This window comes from Heptranchias perlo, chromosome 6, assembly GCF_035084215.1.
Source record: "Heptranchias perlo isolate sHepPer1 chromosome 6, sHepPer1.hap1, whole genome shotgun sequence".
NCBI lineage: Eukaryota > Metazoa > Chordata > Chondrichthyes > Hexanchiformes > Hexanchidae > Heptranchias > Heptranchias perlo.
In genome coordinates this window covers 108,303,915-108,321,983 of record NC_090330.1, presented here as the reverse complement: position 1 = coordinate 108,321,983, position 18,069 = coordinate 108,303,915, and the positions used below count along the sequence as shown (strand labels likewise).

The window sequence follows — 18,069 nt, the reverse complement described above, 5'->3', positions numbered from 1 at the left end:
GGATACAAAAGAGTATAAAATAACCTTGAAGTGTGGGGGAAGGACAGAGAATCGTAATTGTAAAAGAAAAACATTTAAAATGGACGAGAGAGTGAGAGCAAGGCTTTATATGTGAATCTATTGTAATTATTGGGCCCAGGTAGAAGCCACAATCTGTGTTAAGCTAACCACTTTATTGAGCAATTTGAATTCAGTTCGATACATCAACATACTAATTTGTTTTAAAAAATCAGTTACAACGCACCTTTGAGAATTTATATCCTTTATTTATTAACATTATGACGCTCTCAGGTCTGTTCTCTTCGGCGATTACTTTTGAGTGATTGTTACAGTAAACACATACTTGATGCCAAAATATAATCAACTCTTACAATTTTAAACCAGGTATCTCTTTTCCCCCAAAAAGATTTCTGACCTTTTGAGTTGCCAAGTGCCAGCTCAACATGTGAATGTTGGATTCTGAAGCCAAGATACACAAAGTCCTTGTAAATCACAGCTCGTGTCAGTGCTGAAGCAGGAAGTTGGTGGCCATATTAAGGTCATTGTTTGTAGCTCTCAGAGCTTCCAAAACGTCCACTCGAGAGAACCCCATCTCCATCAGTCTAGCCACCTGCAATACAAAAAAAAATGCAAATAAAGAATAATAAAACATAAGCCAACACTTGCAATGCGGTTACAAGTCCTGCAATTTGCAGGTTTTTCTAAATGCCTGAAATTCGTCAGGGATATTTAAGCATAACTTTCTACATGTTGAAGGTGGCAGTACCAGTTGAGAAGGCTGTTAAAAAAGCATACTGGGCTTTATAAATAGAGGCATAGAGTGCAAAAGCAAGGAAGTTATGCTAATCCTTTATAAATCACTGGTTAGGTCTCAGCTGGAGTATTGTGTCCAGTTCTGGGCATCACACTTTAGGAAGGATGTCAAGGCCCTGGAGAGGGTGCAGAGGAGATTTACTAGAATGATACCAGGGATGAGGGACATCAGTTATGTGGATAGACTGGAGAAGCTGGGATTGTTCTCCTTAGAGCAGAAAAGGTTAAGGGGAGATTTGATAGAGGTGTTCAAAACTATGAAGGGTTTTGATAGAGTAATTAAGGAGAAACTGATACCACTGGCAGGAGAGTCGGTAACCAGAGGACACAGTTTTAAGATAATTGGCAAAAGAACCAGAAGGGAAATGAGGAGAAATTATTTTATGCAGCGAGTTGTTGTGAATGCACTGCCTGAAAGGGCGGTGGAAGCAGAATCAAGAGTAACTTTCAAAAGGGAATTGAATATATACATGAAAAGGAGAAATTTGCAGGGCTATGGGGGGTGGAGCAGGGGACTGGGACTGATGGGATAGCTCTTTCAAAGTGCCGGCACAGGCACGATGGGCCAAATGGCCTCCGTCCGTGCTGTACGATTCTATGAATCTATGTTAAAATTTCTTGTGTGTGAATAACAAGCATTAATAAAACTTTTGCAAGGCCTGTGAGTGAGACACGAGGGAGGGTAATACTGGGTAGAGCACATAATCAGCACAATGAAACTGCTACCCCAGAAACTACTGAAGGTGAAATAAAGGGACTTTTCAACCAAGTGTAAGACATGTTTCAAAACTGATATGTTGGAGAGGAATGAGTAATTTTACCGACATTTTCATAACGGTAAGCACAGAAGACATTATCTAACAAATATCTCGATGCCTCCTCCCACATTCCCATTTATGAATGCTCATGTTAGTACAGTGAAACCAGTAAGTAACGGACACCTAACTGGCACCAGCTGTCCTTCTTTTGCAGGTGTCCTTATTTTCAAAATGGTCATTGTATGTCACCCAGCATCCAGAGCGGCAGAGAAACCGTCCTATCCCCGGGATCGAGCCGAGCGAGCATTCAATCCCAGAGAAACCGCTCTGTCCCCGGGATCGAGCCGAGCGAGCATTCAATCCCAGAGAAACCGTCCTATCCCCGGGATCGAGCCGAGCGAGCATTCAATCCCAGAGACACCACTCTATCCCCGGGATCGAGCCGAGCGAGCATTCGATCCCAGAGAAACCGCGCTATCCCCGGGATCGAGCCGAGCGAGCATTCAATCCCAGAGAAACCACTCTGTCCCCGGGATCGAGCCGAGCGAGCATTCAATCCCGGAGAAACCGCTCAATCCCCGGGATCGAGCCGAGCGAGCATTCAATCCCAGAGAAACCGCTCTGTCCCCGGGATCGAGCCGAGTGAGCATTCGATCCCAGAGAAACCGCTCTATCCCCGGGATCGAGCCGAGCGAGCATTCGATCCCAGAGAAACCGCTCTATCCCCGGGATCGAGCCGAGCGAGCATTCGATCCCAGAGAAACCGCTCTATCCCCGGGATCGAGCCGAGCGAGCATTCGATCCCAGAGAAACCGCTCTATCCCCGGGATCGAGCCGAGCGAGCATTCGATCCCAGAGAAACCGCTCTATCCCCGGGATCGAATGCTCGCTCGGCTCGATCCCAGGGATAGGACGGTTTCTCTGGGATCGAATGCTCGCTCGGCTCGATCCCGGGGACAGAGCGGTTTCTCTGGGATCGAATGCTCGCTCGGCTCGATCCCAGGGATAGGACGGTTTCTCTGGGATCGAATGCTCGCTCGGCTCGATCCCGGGGATAGCGCGGTTTCTCTGCCGGTATGGATGCTGGGTGAAGAGCTCCCCGTTCCACAAAAGCCGTTTTCTTTCACAAAACCCGCTGCCGCCTCGCGCTGACCTGTGTGTCCCGTGCTTTAAGTTGTGAAAGGCACTTGGCGCGTCGAAGGCTGTCCGTAGTTCGTAATTTGCGAGTGTCCGTGGTTTCAGAGTGCCTCTTGTATATTTTATCATACGGTCTCTCAGTAAGCGTCTGTTTTCCTGTTGGTGTCCGTTTATACCAGTTTCACTGTATTTATTACTTACCACTAGCAGTAGAGGGCAACCAAACAGAGACCAAAACACTGCAACACTGCTACACAACGCACTGCCACCACATGGCAATCTGCATAATATCATGTATCTTCCAATAAAACAGCTTATCTTCTGACTTACCGTGAGCAGCACCACAGGGGAATCTGGTATTTAAAAAAAATAAAATCCCTTCATTCTGTCCACAACATCAAAGCCACAGCTTTGAATCCTGGCAACAGGTTTGACAAGAGGCATCAGTGAGGGGGAAGTGGTTGTCAGTAACCTCAAGGCCATATTTTGAGTACCACTGCCTTATAAGGGAGGACATCACAAACAATTTTATTCAGGGATACAACAAGAGGAGAATAGGGAAAATGTCATCTGTCCAAACTGAAATGCTGGTCAAACAAAAAATAATAAGCAATGTTTAAAAACCTTGGTCAAGTTGAACTGAGGTTCGATATTCTGGAGCATTGCATCATTTAACTTTGGGAGGGGAGAGAGAAACTTTACAGAAGCTTTCCTCAGGAGTGTTGATTACATGACTGAGTGGATGGCACAATGTCAACAACAACTAGCATTTATATAGTACAGTCATAGGAACAGGAGTAGGCCATTCAGCCCCTCGAGCCTGTTCCTCCATTCAATGAGATCATGGCTGATCTGTATCTTAACTCCATCTACCTGCCTTGGTTCCCTAACCCTTAATACCCTTGCCTAACAAAAATCTATCAATCTCAGTTTTGAAACTTTCAATTGACCCTCAGCCTCAACAGCTTTTTGGAGGAGAGAGTTCCAGATTTCCACTCCCCTTTGTGTGAAGAAGTTGCTTCCTGACATCACTCCTGAACGGCCGAGCTCTAATTCTAAGGTTATGCCCCCTTGTTCTGGACTCCCCCACCAGAGGAAATAGTTTCTCTCTATCTACCCTATCAAATCCTTTAATCATCTTAAACACCTCAGTTAGATCACCCCTTATTCTTCTATACTCGAGGGAATACGAGCCTAGTCTATGTAACCTGTCCTGATAATTTAACACTTTCAGCCCCGGTAACATTCTGGTGAATCTGCGCTGCCCCACCTCCAAGGCCAGTATATCGTTCCTGAGGTGCAGTGCCCAGAACTGAATGATGTGGAGATGCCGGTGATGGACTGGGGTGGACAAATGTAAGGAGTCTTACAACATCAGGTTATAGTCCAACAGCTTTATTTGAAATCATAAGCTTTCGGAACTTTCCTCCTTCGTCAGGTGAGTGCAGGGTTCCATAAAGGCACAGCATTTCTGACTATATATGCTGTGCCTTTATGGAACCCTGCACTCACCTGACGGAGGAGGAAAGCTCCGAAAGCTTGTGATTTCAAATAAAGCTGTTGGACTATAACCTGGTGTTGTAAGACTCCTTACAGAACTGAATGCAGTATCTCCAGATGGGATCTATCTAGAGCTTTATACAACTGGAGCATAACTTCCGCCCCTTTGTATTCCAGCCCCCTTGAGATAAAGGCCAACATTCCCGACTGCTTATATCGGGCACCTACGAGTTAACGCTGTTCGCCCGTTATATATGGGTTGCCAACCCTCCAGGATTGCCCTGGAGTCTCCAGGAATTGAAGATTAATCTCCAGGACACTGCTGCGAGCAAAACCAGGAAAAAAAATCATAGGCATGTTTAAAAAAAAGTTTTAAAAATTTTCTTTGAACGCTTTTGTTTATTAATTATTAAAATATTGGAGATGGGGAAGAAAGCGTGTTTAACTGGACAAGGCGGTGGAGACAATGTGATGAAACCTCCAAGAATACATCCAACCAAAGTTGGCAACTCTACCGCCATGAGGCGGATGGTAGAACGAACAGAGCTTCTCAAATCATTTAGCTGACATTTAAAATGCTCTGAAATCACCGATGACCGAAGTAAAGTGACGTGTGTGTGGTTTCACCAACTTTATTTAAGATACACTTGCTGAAAAGTAAAAAAAAAACAGTAACTTGTACATGGCAGAGCATGTAATTGTACTGAACTTTACTTTTAACGCTTCTACTTGTCTGAGAAGAAGAACTATAATCTGCATTAGCACTATCCTTTTCTGGCAATATGGGTACTAAACTTTTCTTCCTTTCTTAGAGTGTCTCAGTTTGGCTCAGGTCAGCAGTGGCTCAGTGGGCAGCACTCTTGCCTCAGAGTCAGAAGATTGTGGGTTCAAGTCCCACTCCAGAGCACAAAATCCAGGCTGACACTCCCCAGTGTGGAACTGAGGGAATGCTGCATTGTCCGAGGTGTCGTCTTTTGAAGTAGACGTTAAACCGTGGCCCTATCAGCCCTTTCAGGTGGACGTAAAAGATCCCGCGGCCACTATTTCGAAGAAGAGCCAGGGGAGTTCTCCCCGGTGTCCTGACCAATATTTATCCCTCAACCAACATCAGACAAACCCCCAGATTATCCGATCATTATCGCATCGCTGTTTGTGGGACCTGTGGGCAAATTGGTTTATTTAGCACCAGTTAAGGGAAGTCGTGTTCTCTGAGCCATGCCCCCTCGAAACTAAATTCTGACTCAATTAATCAGAACCCTTACAGCCAACAGACAGAGAAGACTTTTATGCATCATGGTTTGAACCCACACCCCAAAAGTGAAAGGCCAGTTTCAAACGACCCAGTCCCCTAGCTTTAAAGGCCATTTTAAAATTGATATTCTACGATTATTGAACATTTACAGCAAAACAACCGACTCCTGTACATTTCACTCCGTGGTTTCAACACCCATGAACATCACTCCTGATTGATCACAGTAAGATACATTTTTTTTTAAGAATGCACATGGAAGTAGTTTTCATAAGAACATAAGAACATAAGAAATTGGAGCAGGAGTAGGCCAATCGGCCCCTCGAGCCTGCTCCGCCATTCAATAAGATCATGGCTGATCTGATCCCAACCACAAATCTAAAGAACACAAGAAGTCGGAGCAGGACCCGGCCACATAGCCCCTGGGCCCTCTCCGCCACCCACAGGGCATTGACCGATCCGAACTCAGCTTCATGTCCAATTTCCTGCCCGCTCCCCATAACCCCTAATTCCCTTTACTTCTAGGAAACTGTCTATTTCTGTTTTAAATTTATTTAATGATGTAGCTTCCACAGCTTCCTGGGGCAGCAAATTCCACAGACCTACCACCCTCTGAGTGAAGAAGTTTCTCCTCATCTCAGTTTTGAAAGAGCAGCCCCTTATTCTAAGATTATGCCCCCTAGTTCTAGTTTCACCCATCTTTGGGAACATCCTTACTGCATCCACCCGATCAAGACCCTTCACAATCTTATATGTTTCAATAAGATCGCCTCTCATTCTTCTGAACTCCAATGAGTAGAGTCCCAATCTACTCAACCTCTCCTCATATGTCCGCCCCCTCATCCCCGGGATTAACCGAGTGAACCTTCTTTGTACTGCCTCGAGAGCAAGTATGTCTTTTCTTAAGTATGGAGACCAAAACTGTATGCAGTATTCCAGGTGCGGTCTCACCAATACCTTATATAACTGCAGCAATACCTCCTTGTTTTTATATTCTATCCCCCTAGCAATAAAAGCCAACATTCCGTTGGCTTTCTTGATCACCTGCTGCACCTGCATACTAACTTTTTGATTTTCTTGCACTCGGACCCCCAGATCCCTTTGTACTGCAGTTTTCTCGTTGTTGCTACCCATAGCTCAATACAGCTACTGTTAGTTTCTCAAAGCAATATAACATGGGACAGTACAGTGCAGGTCTCCACTGCAGGGGAGGGTGACTGGGTGAAGAACGCGGGGGAAAAGAGAGCAGAGCACTCTGATGTTGAAATGAGCTGCTTTGCTTGCTACCTCGAACACATTGGGCCAGATCTTGCTGGAGTGGGGCATCTCGCAATGTGCCCTGTTAGTTAGGCATTTTCCCTCAACCTTTAGCTCAAGAACTTTTGCGGCGTAACTTGCTGGAAGTGCGAGCTGATAACGGGGCGGTGAGGGAGACGGGGGATCTGGGACCTCAGTGAACGACGGGACCAACAGTCTATCTCCTTAAACAATTAAATTTAAGGATCGAGAAATAAACAGAGGAACGACGGAGAAGGAAATCGGGTGAATTAGAGTCAAATCAGGTACAGAAAGAGAAATAAAGAGACTCTATGACTCTATGAAAGAAAGATTGGATTAAGAGAGAGAGAAAAAAAAAGACAGAAAGGCAAAGTAAGAAAAAAACGTCAAAAATTTAAATTTTAAATTTTAAAAATTTCGAAGAAGAATTTGCTACCTGTAGGAATGAGACTGAACAGTTTAAATTGTTTCTTTTCATGGCTAGAGAGATTGACTGGCAGTGCATTAACAATTATGACGTCGTTAAAACGCTCTTAATTACCAGATTTAACTTTCTGCGATGAGTTTAATGGGCAATTAAGGTGCAACTCCAACAAGTTCTTAAAAATAACGGGGAGGTTGAGGGCGAGGTGCGGTGTAAATCGACCAGCAGGTTCCAGAGAGTCACAACTCACGGCGTTTCTCTCAATCCCCTGAACTTGATGACCAATTTGCGCATTAATAACGGCGTGCGTCATTAACGCACCGTTACTTTTCCAGCAAGATTCGGCCCATTATTTTTTGGCGATACCTGGGAGGAATTTAAGGGGGTGTCACAAATGGTCTATAAACAAGATCACATTCCCCTTTGATTTGTACATCTAACTTTAATGCAAGGTCAGTGCGCACCTTTCCATGCTGGCTACAAAATGCTGGTCAGATGTTCCCACCAGATGAAAGTATAATATAAATATATTTTTATAGGTCTAATAAAGGGATTCTATACCAGTAGTATATATCAATAGGTGGCACTAACAATCCATCACAGAAAATGCTAGACAATGCTACACCAGCTATAAATGACTGTTATATTTTGGTAGGAAGAATAAGGAGGCCACATACTGCTTGGATAATTATAGTCTAAATGGATAGAGGAGCAGAGGGATCTGGGGGTACAGATACACAAATCACTAAAAGTAGTGACACAGGTTAATAAGGACATAAAAAAAGTTTACCAAGCACTAGGGTTCATTTCTAGAGGGATAGAATTGAAAAGCAGAGAAGTTATGTTAAACTTGTATAGAACCTTGGTTAGACCACACTTGGAGTATTGTGCACAGTTCTAGTCTCCATATTACAAAAAGGACATAGAGGCACTGGAGAAGGTGCAAAAGAGATTCTGAAGGTTGATACCAGAACTGAGAGGTTATATCTATCAGGAAAGACTGAACAGGCTGGGGCTCTTTTCTCTAGAAAAGAGAAGGCTGAGGGGTGACCTGATAGAGATCTTTAAGATTATGAAAGGGGTTCGATAGGGTAGACGTAGAGAAGATGTTTCCACTTGTGGGGAAGTCCAAAATTAGGGGCTATAAATGTAAGATAGTCACTAATAAATCCAATTGGAAATTCAGGAGAAACTTCTTTATCCAGAGAGTGGTGAGAATGTGGAACTCGCTACCACATGGAGCAGTTGAGGCGAATAGAATAGATGCATTTAAGGAGACGCTAGATAAGCACATGAGGGAGAAAGGAATAGATGGTTCTGCTGATAAGGTGAGATGAAGAGAGGTAAGAGGAGGCTCGTGAGGAGCATAAATGCCTGCATAGACCAGTTGGGTCAAAAGGCCTGTTTCTGTGCTGTCCATTCTAAGCAAATCTATGTTAAAAAAAAAAATGGAAGTTTATTTTCTCCAAACTGATCACACCAATAAATTGAAAAAAAAAACCCAGGACGCCTTTGTTACAGGTCTCACAGGTCGTTTGCTGCTGCTGTGTGCTTGACTCTGAAATTCTTACACATCTTCAGCTACTTTCAAGAAACAATCTATACCTCAGGGAATGGAGTGGGAGAGAATGTTCAGAAACATCTAAGAAAATCAGTTCTGCTGTAGGAACATCTGCTCCACAGGAATATAAAATAAAGAAAGATTTACAATTTATACTTAAAGCTATCTAAAGTTCATTTTTTAAATGGTATGATTTGTAGCAAAAAATGTCAAAGTCCTTGACGCTACAAATACATCTGTAAATCAGATAAAAAATGTTAGCAATTGATGTCTGTGATATACAGTATAACAACAACAACAACTTGAATTGATATAGCGCCTTTAACGTAGTAAAACGTCCCAAGGCGCCTCACAGACAAACAAACAACCTCATTGTAAAATTATAAACAATCACGTTAGAGGAAAACAACTTGAAGAAACATTGCCTACTGGGCGCATTGCAGCCGTCCAGCCTCAACATTGATCTTTAGATCTTAACCACCGCTCCCATTTTCTCTCGGACAAGAGGTGCTGGTAATGGAGGATGGCTGCACCAGAGCCACTGGGAGTGGGGGAGATGTGGGCTGGTGCTTCGGGTGGGGGTCCCCTATGGGTACACGGCCGGAGGGGGGTGGGGGTCCGCACCCCTGGGGTCTACCCGCCTTTCTCCGTCACATTCCCAGGCCACGGGAGCATTCTCTTTGCCAGATTCTCTATGCTTCCCCCCATTCCCCCCCCCCCCCCCGCTATTCTGCTGTAACCATTTACACGTCCTCTAGACCCATCTTTTGCTTCTTTACGTGTCCCATTACCACCCCCCTTTTGCCTTGCACCATCACTCATTCCTTGTGTCATTTTGTCACTCCTGCCCTCCTCTCTGTTACAGATCTTCCCTTTTGTTCTTTCCCTGCCCCCCTTTTTCCCTGGCTTCACAATTGCTTAAGAACGGAAAATCTCTAACATCTGACCCGGAATGGGACCACTGTCCTAGCGGGAAGTATAAATAGGGCGGTGCATAAAGCTTTAATCCAACGAGATGTGGGGAGGGTTCTGGTAGCAACAACAAAAGCTTAAAGATGAAAGAAACAAGAGCTAAGTGTAAATGTCAGACCAGGGTAAGGAATAAATATAACATAAACGGTCAAGAAACAAATACAGTTATGAAACAGAAGTATGAAAGGACTGTCAAAAATAAAGTAAAAGGAACAACTGTTGAAGGTGAATTAAACTGCCTGTACATAGCGTCCAAAATAAAACGGGGGAACCGGAGGCAATAATCTGTAGCGAAGAAGCAGATATAGTAGGAATAACTGAAACATGGCGACATAAAGAACAGGTTATAACATAATCAGAAAGGATAGGGAAGGAAGAAGGAGGGGTGGAGTAGCTGTACTAATTAGAGATAATATAATGGCAGTACAAAAAAGGGATATAACTAACACAAGGAGAGCAACAGTATCCATATGGATTGAAATAAAAGATAAGGGATCGATCAGGCTAATAGGGGTATACTACAGACCACCTAATAGTGGAAAGGAGGTGGAGGAAGAAATATGTAAGCAAATATGTGAAATGAGAGAAGGACATAGAATAATAATCATGGGAGATTTTAACTATCCCCGAATAAACTGGCAAGAAGAGGCAGGTAAAGGGGTACAGGGAATGGAGTTTTTACAATGTGTGCAGGACCCCTTTCTTACCCTATACGTAAAAAGCCCAACTAGAGAGGAAGCACCGCTGGATCTAGTAATGGGAAATGAACCAGGACAGGTAAGTGAAGTAAGTGTAGGGAAACATCTAGGCAATAGCGATCACAACATAATAAGGTTTAAGATAAAGGTTGAGAAGGACATAAGTAAGACGAAGACTAAAGTAATAAATTGGAAAAAAGCTGGTTTTCAGGGGATGAGAATGGAACTAGGGTAAATAAACAGGAAATAATTACTGACAAACAAAGAAATAGAACAGCAGTGGGAAATATTTAAAACGGTGATCAAGAGAGTCCAGGGGAAATATATCCCACTAAAAAGCAAGAACAAACTAGCCAAGAGTGATACACTAAATGAATAAAGAAATAAGGACAAAATTAAACTAAAGAAAAAGGCACACACTAAGTACATAGACAACAAAGGAGAGGATGACAAAAAGGAACATGAAAAGATTGGGAAAGAAGTTAAAAAAATAATTAGGAAGGCAAAGAGAAACTATGAAATTAAATTAGCAAGGAATTTAAAAAGAAATAGTAAAGCATTCTACAGACACATAAATAACAAAAGAAAAATCAGGATAGGAATAGGGCCACTCAGGGATACAGAAGATAAACTCACAGATAACGACAGTGAAATGGCAGGAATATTAAATAATGACTTTGCCTCAGTATTTACCAGGGAGACTGACATGGTGGGCAGGGCATTAGAAGAAGAGATCAAAAAAGATATTAAGACATCTAAGAAAGAAAGGGGGAGATAACTGATAAACTAATCAAACTTAGCGAGGACAAAACCCCTGGTCTGGATGGATTGCTTCTGTGCATATTAAAAGCAGTTAGGGAAGAGATAGCAGAGGCACTATTACAAATATATATATATAAATTCATTAGGAAATGGAATAGTGCCAGAGGACTGGCGGACAGCTAATGTTATTCCTATATATAAAAAGCGAGATAGAACCAGTCTAGGGAACTATAGACCAATTAGCTTAACGTGAGTGATAGGAAAGATAATAGAATCCTTACTCAAAGATGTAATAGAGAAACATTTAGAAACTGAAAATATAATAAAGAATAGTCAGCAGGGATTTCAAAAGGGAAAGTCATGCTTGACCAACCTTATTGAATTCTTTGAAGAAGTAACAGAAAGGGTAGACAAGGGTACTGTAGCAGATGTAATATATTTGGATTTTTAAAAGGCCTTCGATAAGGTACTGCACAGTAAACTCATGACTAAGGTCAGAGTATGTGGAGTCAGAAGACAAGTAGGTTACAAAACAGAAAATAGAATAGGGATTAAAGGTAGTTACTTAGACTGGCAAAAGGTGGGACTTGGTGTTCCACAAGGGTCGGTTCTGGGACCACTGGTGTTCACCATTTACAGAAACGATTTGGACTCGGGAATCGGAAGTACAATTTCAAAATTTGTGGACAACACCAAAATAGTTAATACGGAGGACGACTGCGACAAAATACAGGAAGACATTAATAAACTTGCAGAATGGATGTGTAATTGGCAAATGAATTTCAATATGGATAAGTGTGAAGTATTACATTTTGGTAGGAAGAATAAGGAGGCCACACACTGCTTGGATAATAAGAGTCTAAATGGGGGAGAGGAGCAGAGGGATCTGGGGGAACAGATACACAAATCACTGAAAGTAGTGACACAGGTTGATAAGACCATAAAAAAAAGCAAACCAAGCACTAGAGGGATGGAATTGAAAAGCAGAGAAGTTATGTTAAACTTGTGTAGAACCTTGGTTAGACCACACTTGGAGTACTGTGCACAGTTTTGGTCTCCATATCATAAAAAGGATATAGGGGCACTGGAGAGGGTGCAAAAAAGATTTACTAGGATGATACCACAACTGAGAAGTTATACCTTTCAGGAAGGATTGAGCAGGCTGGGGCTCTTTGCTCTCGAAAAGGGAAGACTGAGGGGTGATCTGATAGAGGTCTTCAAGATTATGAAAGGGTTTGATAGGGCAGATGTAGAGAAGATATTTCCACTTGCAGGAGAGACCAGAACTAGGGGCCATAAATATAAGATAGTCACTAATAAATCCAATAAGGAATTCAGGAGAAACTTCTTTACCCAGAGAGTGGTGAGAATGTGGAATGCACTACCACAAGGAGTAGTTGAGGCGAATAGAATAGATGGATTTAAAGGAAAGCGAGATAAACACATGAGGGAGAAAGGAATAGAAGGATATGCTGATAGGGTGAGATGAAGTAGGGAGGGAGGAGGCTCGTGTGGAGCATAAACACTGGCATAGACCAGTTAGGCCAAATGGCCTGTTTCTGTGCTGTCCATTTTATGTAATTCCAATTTTGATGAAAGGTCATCGACCTGAAACATTAACTCTGTTTCTCTCTCCATAGATGCTGCCTGACCCGTTGAGTGTTTTCCAGCATTTTCTGTTTTTATTTCAGATTTCCAGCATCTGCCCAGTATTTAGCTTTTGTTTAAGAAACACTGTTATGTTGAACACCATTGGTTTCTGGGGAAGGTATAAATCAGAAACAATAAAAAGTGCTTGTGCAGCAAAATTATTAGATTTACAATGGTGTAGGTTTAAAAGACGACATCGCCTTGTGCTGCAGAAATGCTTACCTGCTCTTCAGAAACTGCTGCACCTGTTGAAGGTCTATTGGACCCGCTGTCTTGCCTTTGATTGTTGGTATTAAATCTGTTGCGTAGGGGAGGGAAGAGCCTATTCCAGTTAATCAGACCACCCTGGAAATTGCAAAGAAATTGTGTTGATTTCACTCAATGCAATGAATCATGCTACTCAAATGTCACAAGTTTCCATTTGCAAGGTAGAGGTGTGTTGCACCCAGTGCATCGTAAATTGTTATGGGTAGAGTTTCCGCTTCGGGCGCAATCGGGAAATTGCGCTGGTTAGGTTATGCTTCAAGTTTCCGCTAAAAATAATTTGCATGATCACAACCGTAAAATCTTCCACGAACCAGCGCAATAGAACGTAATCGTTTCTTTCTTCTTTCCGTTAAAAAGTATTTCTCGATGTATTTAAGAGTGCTAACCCCTGGTGCAGTTTTGTTAATACAGCTGAAAATGGGTTTATCACAAAAAATAAGCATTTTCAATAAGGGTGTCCCGGTCCTCCAGCCTGTGAGTGACCTGATTTAAAATCACCGAAAATGAATTAATAAAAACTACACTGAACCATTCAATAGTTTCATTGGTGTATACTAGTCGGTTTCTTAGTAAATTAAATATTTCTGGATATGAAGCGTGCCGTCTAGTGCCTGTGCACCGAACAAAACGAGGCAATATGAAGAGCCTTCCCGAACCAGCGCAATTGGCGGAAACTCGCAATGTCGACCTGGGGGGGGGGCGTGGCCAGTTTTGTGGGCGGGGCCTGATCCGAGCGACTTGAATCGTGAACCAGCGGAAAAGATCACGGAAAACACCAGCGTGAGCGGTTTTGGGCGCAACTCACTCACGTTTGAAATTCCCCCACCTTTTGCGCTGATTCCGCCTGGATTGCGCTGATACAACTCGCGGAAAGAATATTTTTCGGTTTTGGCATTGCCGTATTGTTCTTTGTGCAGCGGGAGAATGGAATTGATAGAGAGGACAAACACTCCAACCCAATTATTTTTTTTTGCGATGTCACTTGTCCCTATTGGCATCCACCCCAGAAGGACACGATGGGCCGAAGGGCCTCTATCCGTGCTGTATAACTCTATGACTCTATGATAGCTCATCTTTTGTACTGCCTCCAATCGTGGGATATATGAAAATTTAGATCCTGGGAGGTGTCAAGAGGCATGGAGCTCACTGCTCATACAATACACGGTGCAGTGAGCATCCTGCGGCATATTATCAACATCCGTGTCAGCCAAGCCTCAGTGGGTAGCACTCTCTCCTCTGAGTCAGAAGGTTGTGGTTTCACATCCCCACCCCAGAGACTTGAGCACAAAATCCAGGCCGATACTCCCAGTGCAGTACTGAGAGAGTGCTGCACTGTCGAAGATGCTGCCTTTCGAATGACAAATTAAACCGAGCCCTGTCGGCCCTCTCAGGTGTTCTCCCCCAGTGTCCTGGGCCAATACTTATCCCTCAACATCACTAAAAAAAATAAACAGATTATCTGGTCATTTATCTCATTGCTGTTTGTGGAATAACTGGAATGCACTGCTCGAGAGGGTGGTGAAGGCAGATTCAATCATGGCCTTCAAAAGGGAACTGGATAAGTACTTGAAAAGAAAAAAATTGCAGGGCTGCAGGGATAGATCGGGGGAGTGGTTCTAGCTGGATTGCTCTTCCATAGAGCCCGCGCCGACTCGATGGGCCGAATGGCCTCCTTCCGTGCTGTAACCTTTCTATGATTCTATTGTGGGACCTTGCTGTGCGCAAATTGTCTGCCGTGTTTCCTACATTACAACAGTGACTACACTTCAAAAGTACTTAATTGGCTGTAAAGTGCTTTGGGACGTCCTGAAACGTGATTAATACCATCACAAGGTTAAGAATTATCGATCACACTAATAGACTGAGGACAGTATAAGTAGATCAAGAGTCTAAATCAGTATCAGTGGAACAATCATGAAAGTGTGTTACAAGCGCTGTTAAATGGAAAGAGCGAGTAAATTAAGGATGTTCCTGCGTCCTCTGCTGCATCATTGACACACCGTCAAACAGGAAGTGAAGTGAAACAACTTCTAACCCAAAGAGATGCGGAGGGCCAGTAAAAGAAAACCAGGTGCGAGGAAATTAAACAAGTTTAACCCAAACAGAAGCCGAATGCAGGAGAAACGACAAGAAATTAACACAGACTCAAAATTACCTCATACCCTTCAACTAATATGGTTTATATGTTGGATTTTATGACTCAATATTTCTTAAATATTGTGCAGGATTTAGCAGTCATATATCCTACAGTGTGAGCATTTCGAACAAAGTATGTGCCCTGCAAAAAGCAACCAGAGCCAAATGGCTCTCTCAAATTTTTAATGGTGTTCTTCCTGCTCGATCTGTCTAGTCGAAGTGAAAGTTTATTGCTTTTTTTTTTACTATTAGCAGAAAAGGAGGTCAGGTCAAGTGACTGAAGTCTGAACTCCCACCTGAAATGCTAAGTCTAGTAACAGAAATGCGTTAGGCTCAAGTAAATGAGGGGGCTGAGTAGGACTGGAACAAAAAGTGTTCAACATACGTTACGAGGATTTGTGAATTTTGGATTGCTGCTAATGTGCTGGTAAAATCAAACATACTCCTGGATGTGAGGGCTATGAGCTGACGGAGGTGTTCAAGATTGTGAAGGATTATAATAAGGTAAAATGTGATAGATTGCTTTGGAGAGATGGTTAAAAAGAGGGCACAAATTTAAGATAAACACAAAACAAATGAAAGGGAAGTTAGAAAAAAAAAATCTTTAGAGAGGGATGGTTAGAATGTGAAATTCTCAGTCACAAACCATGACTGAAGTAAAGACCACAAATTCTTTTAAAAGGAAACTCGATAGCTGCTTGCAAAAGAGAGTGCGGGGATTGTTTAGAAGAGTGGAGTTAGACTTGGTGGCTCGTATACAGAAAAACCACCAGCACCAACTTGATGGGGCAAAATGGCCTTTTCCTGTACTGTAACGTTCAATGAGACCAAGGTGGGGTGTTAACTGTATCCATGTGATTTATATCAATTAGTGTTAATTGTATTCAGGCGGTGCGTATCAATTGGGAACTCTCTTGTATCCATTTATAAGAGAGCTGATCTAGGGTGTGGTGTGTGTAATGTGGAGCTCTGTGAATAAAGGCTTGGAAGTAACTAAAGACCAGGTTCTAGTATTCTGTCCCTCACCACCGGGCTATCCAGTTTATAAAATGGGGTATGTAGTTTTCTGAGGCAAAAGTGAACAACTGAATAAGCTGTCCAATGGAGAGCAAAGACCTGATTTAAAGTAATTAGCGTTTCTTTCTCTTTGGATCTGCTAATACCACTCTAGATGAGTATAGGAACAAGAAACCTGCTTGCGCTGCAAGTCTTAAGGCAGCCACTTGGAGATGTACAAGAGCAGGCCTGTATGCTTTCTCACTACTCTCTGTGGGGAAGCATTCACATTGTACTATTGTTTCAACAATAACTTGCATTTATATGGCGCCTTCAACGCAGTAAAACATCCCAAGGCACTTCACAGGAGCGTTATCAGACAATATTTGGAGATATTAGGACAGGTGATATAAGAAGCGTCATAAAGAGGGGAGAGAGAGAGAGAGGCAGAGAGGCGGAGAGCTTTAGGGAGGGAATTCTTTAGGGCCTAGGCTGCTGAAGGCGCAGCCGCCAATGGTGGAGCGAAGAAAACTGGGGATGTGCAAAAGGCCAGAATTGGAGGAGTGCAGAGATCATGGAGGTTCTTATGGCTGGAGGAGGTTACAGAGATGGGGAGGGGGCGAGGCCATGGAGGGATTTGAAAACAAGGATGAGAATTTTAAAATCGAGGTGTTGCCGGACCGGGAGCCAATGTAGGTCAGCCTCGCTGACAGAACTGCTAAAACTGGGAAATTGTGGGAGCAAAGTTTTTTCTTACCATTCTGCGTCATACTGCACTGGAACATAAATGGGTTCCTCCAATCTTAAGACAGTTGATAAAAACAAAAAAGTTTAATTTATTTAGGCGAAAAATTGCAGCAATCAATTTTTTCCCCCTTTCTATTTGGTAATTAAGAATTTGGGATTTTAACTTGTTTTAGCTTTTTTCTGTTGACAGAAATTATGAATTTCTTCCTTCAATGAGTCAGCCTCGACCAGAAATGACTGATAGATGGACAGATAATCAAAACTTTTGATCTACCACTGCTGAAGTCATAGAATGTGGACTAATACAAAAGCGCAGAAAACAACAAAATTACAGCTTCCTTTAAGGGGAAATACAAGTCTTATCTCACAGCCCAACACACATTATTCATCATCCATTTTAAGACTTTAGAAAGTGTCAAATTAAGCTGCAAAATATCAACTTTGCTCCCACAATGAGCAACTAGAAAGTGAAATATTTTAGTGAGAACACAGCAAAAAGTCCGGTCATTCATTCCCAACAGACTGACTCATACCTCTGGTAAAGCAGAAGAAGACTGCAAATGGATATGAATCATAGAATCATAGGAAGGTTACAGCACAGAAGGAGGTTATTCGGCCCATTGAGTCCATGCCAGCTCTATGCAAGAGCAATCCAGCTAGTCCCACTCCCCCACCCTATCCCCATAGCCCTGCAAATTTTTTCCTTTCAAGTATTCATCCAGTTCCCTTTTGAAGGCCATGATTGAATCTGCCTCCACCACCCCCTCGGGCAGTGCATTCTAGATCCTAACCACTCGCTGTGTAAAAAAGTTTTTCCTCATGTCCCCTTTGGTTCTTTTGCCAATCACCTCAAATCTTTATCCTCTGGTTCTTGACCCTTCCACCAATGGGATCAGTTCCTCACTATCTATTCTGTCTAGACCCTTCATGATTTTGAATACCTCTATCAAATCTCCTCGCAACCATCTCTGTTCCAAAGAGAACAACCCCAGCTTCTCCATCTATCCATGTAACTAAAGTCCCTCATCCCTGGAATCATTCCAGTAAATCTCTTCTGCACCCTGTCTAAGGCCTTCACATCTTTCCTAAAGTGCGGTGCCCAGAACTGGACAGAATATTCC

At 42.9% G+C, this 18,069-nt stretch overlaps 1 protein-coding gene across 3 annotated transcripts in view; it reads right to left on the bottom strand.

Annotated features, from left to right (window-relative positions):
• Positions 1 to 245: 245 nt before the first annotated feature.
• ubac2 (UBA domain containing 2) overlaps positions 246 to 18,069 on the bottom strand; it is a 153,885-nt gene continuing 136,061 nt past the window's right edge. For all 3 annotated transcript variants that reach the window (XM_067986595.1, XM_067986596.1, XM_067986594.1), the window contains 2 exons: positions 13,025 to 13,147; positions 246 to 610 (listed from right to left, as the gene is read on the bottom strand). In XM_067986595.1, the coding sequence (XP_067842696.1) occupies positions 503 to 610; positions 13,025 to 13,147 (231 nt within the window). In that variant the 3' untranslated portion in view covers positions 246 to 502. The remainder of the gene's footprint in view (positions 611 to 13,024; positions 13,148 to 18,069) is intronic.